This window comes from Macrobrachium nipponense, chromosome 8 (assembly GCF_015104395.2).
Source record: "Macrobrachium nipponense isolate FS-2020 chromosome 8, ASM1510439v2, whole genome shotgun sequence".
Lineage (NCBI taxonomy): Eukaryota > Metazoa > Arthropoda > Malacostraca > Decapoda > Palaemonidae > Macrobrachium > Macrobrachium nipponense.
The window spans coordinates 26,656,526-26,658,832 of record NC_087203.1 but is presented as its reverse complement, the minus strand read 5'-3'; the positions used below and the strand labels follow the sequence as shown (position 1 = coordinate 26,658,832).

Sequence of the window (2,307 nt, the reverse complement as noted above, 5' to 3'; positions counted from 1 at the left end):
CTTTATGGCTTAATGTACATAGCAGATTCATAAGAATCGATGCCACTATAAAACTAAATGACTTACTCTTACTCAAATTGTACCAATACTTACAAGAAAAAGAAGATTGTGTCATATTGTGCCAAGAACCCCTAACCTACACCCCCTCTGGTTCTTTAACATAAAACTTTTATTCCTTTATTCCTTAAATCAAAATAAAATACAGTATGCAAGCAAATGGCCTCATCAATATCTAATTTCACTAAATTTAACTTAGTCAGGTCCTTCTCTTCCCAAACATATTGTATAACTCCTGAAAAAAGTCACATTCTGACATATACCTCCACACCTGAGGCACTTTTATCACTCTCCACCCTCTTCTAATAGCAAAAGCCTATGAGAGCTCCCCTAATTATTATAGTAGACATTTGCAAAATTTATAATGGCATCATTTAATAACTTAGTTTGGTTACTTGAACAAACAAGGCGTAATATTTGGGACAGAGCTGAGAGGTAATCAAATGACCACAGTCTTGATCCACCTGACAGCCACTTATAACTATGAGAGATTTAGGATCACACAACACAACTTACATTAGTCAAGCTATGTCCTTGTGGAAACTGTATCAATAAATCAAGCAAATACCCCTTGAAATTTTTTAGATGGCTTCATAAGCTTCATCAAATTCCTTCTCAGGTGAGCCTCCAAAGAACTCCTCTAATTCATCCTTTTCTTTATCCCTCTTCTTCTTTTTCTTCTTCTTTTCTCCATCTTTTTCCACATCTTTGGTTTTATCTTTACTCTTCTTCTTGTGCTTTTTCCCTGATTTCTCATCATCCTGAAAAGTTAATTTTAACTATCAATCAACAAACGTCAAACGATTTAAAAAGATAACTATACAAGAGCTTCAATGAGGTCAAAACATGAATAAAGAATGACAAATATCCTGCAACAACTCAGAGACAAAAGTAATTTTATATACAAAAAATAACTTCATTAAAAAAAGTACATTACAATAGAATCCCTTAATATTAAATAACCAACAACAGCTACAAGATTCCCAAATTAGGATTTAACATTATCTATAATAGCCACATAGTATTCAGACTTCAATATATCTTGTCAAAATTTATTCATTTACACTTAGAAAGAGAGAGAGAGGGAGGGGGGGGGGATAATTTGTCTAATTGCCTCACACTTCTTGAGTTCCACAGTGGAATTCACTTGTATAACCCTAATTTTCTCATATTTCTTTTTTTTTTTGAGAGAGAGAGAGGAGATAGAGAGAGAGAGAGAGAGAGAGAGGGGAAGCCATCGAGAGAGAGATAGATGAGAGAGAGCTGGGAGAGATCATAAACTTGTTAAGCTTATTCTAGGGCCCACTTGTCATTCCAAGGTGGGCCCAGAGTGAGCTTAACAAGTTTACGATTTGCATTACAGATTTATTTCATTTGTATTATGCGGTGTTTACATTAATATTAACATTTGAAAATTAGTAAATGATTTCTTATTATAAAAAATGTATTTAGTCATGAAAATCAAATGAAAATACATACATAGTATAATCAGTGAATATTACTCTATGAAAAAATGTGCGAATTAGTGAAAAAAATGTGCGAATTAATGAAATTTCCCCTGTGAACAAGTGAATAATATGTTCCACAAAAATATATGATAAAATTTATTTCAACCCTTCACCTCTGACAGATGTTACTCACCTTTTCCTTTTTTTCCTTGTCTTTTTTCTTATGCTTCTTTTTTCGCTCTGAAGACTCCAGTGGGCTATCACTCCTGGAAGTGCTACAGCTGTGGTGATTCATTTTGTCAATTCCTTTTCTTAACTCTCCTACAGAACCTGTTGATGAGGAAAGCGTTAAATACATCTAAATGTTTTCATAATGATATTCCTTTCCATTATATATTAATGTATTCAATGATATTCCTATTCATTAAACAAATGTATTTAATGATATTCCTTTCCATTAAAATGAGACCGTAAGTAATAACATCTTTTACTTGGCTTGAAACTTTTGTGGAGCTGAACAAATTTTTTCAGTCCTTTGCCAACTTTCAACATAATTTTTCATGATCAACATAATTTTTCATGACTAAATTCCAATTAAGATTTGGAATATTTATGATGCTACAATATATCTGACAACAATAATAAATGTGATAAATTAGTCTTAGCATCCCTATCCTTATTTGCAGAAAGGCAAATTAAAAGATATACTGCTACACCATCGTTAGAAGCTTATGGGCCAGACCTCAATTCCCAATTCTATTTTTTTTATTATCCTTATTATTATATTAAATTGAAACAAGGA

The 2,307-nt window shown here is 32.3% G+C and overlaps 1 protein-coding gene across 1 annotated transcript; it reads right to left on the bottom strand.

Moving 5' to 3' along the window:
* Positions 1 to 638: 638 nt before the first annotated feature.
* Positions 639 to 1,896, bottom strand: LOC135222625 (uncharacterized). Its single transcript, XM_064260741.1, has 2 exons — positions 1,699 to 1,896; positions 639 to 818 (listed from the first exon to the last, which is right to left on the bottom strand). Exons 1-2 carry the CDS (start codon positions 1,861 to 1,863, stop codon positions 639 to 641), a joined length of 345 nt encoding a protein of 114 aa, XP_064116811.1. The 5' UTR covers positions 1,864 to 1,896.
* Between the last annotated feature and the right edge of the window lie 411 nt (positions 1,897 to 2,307).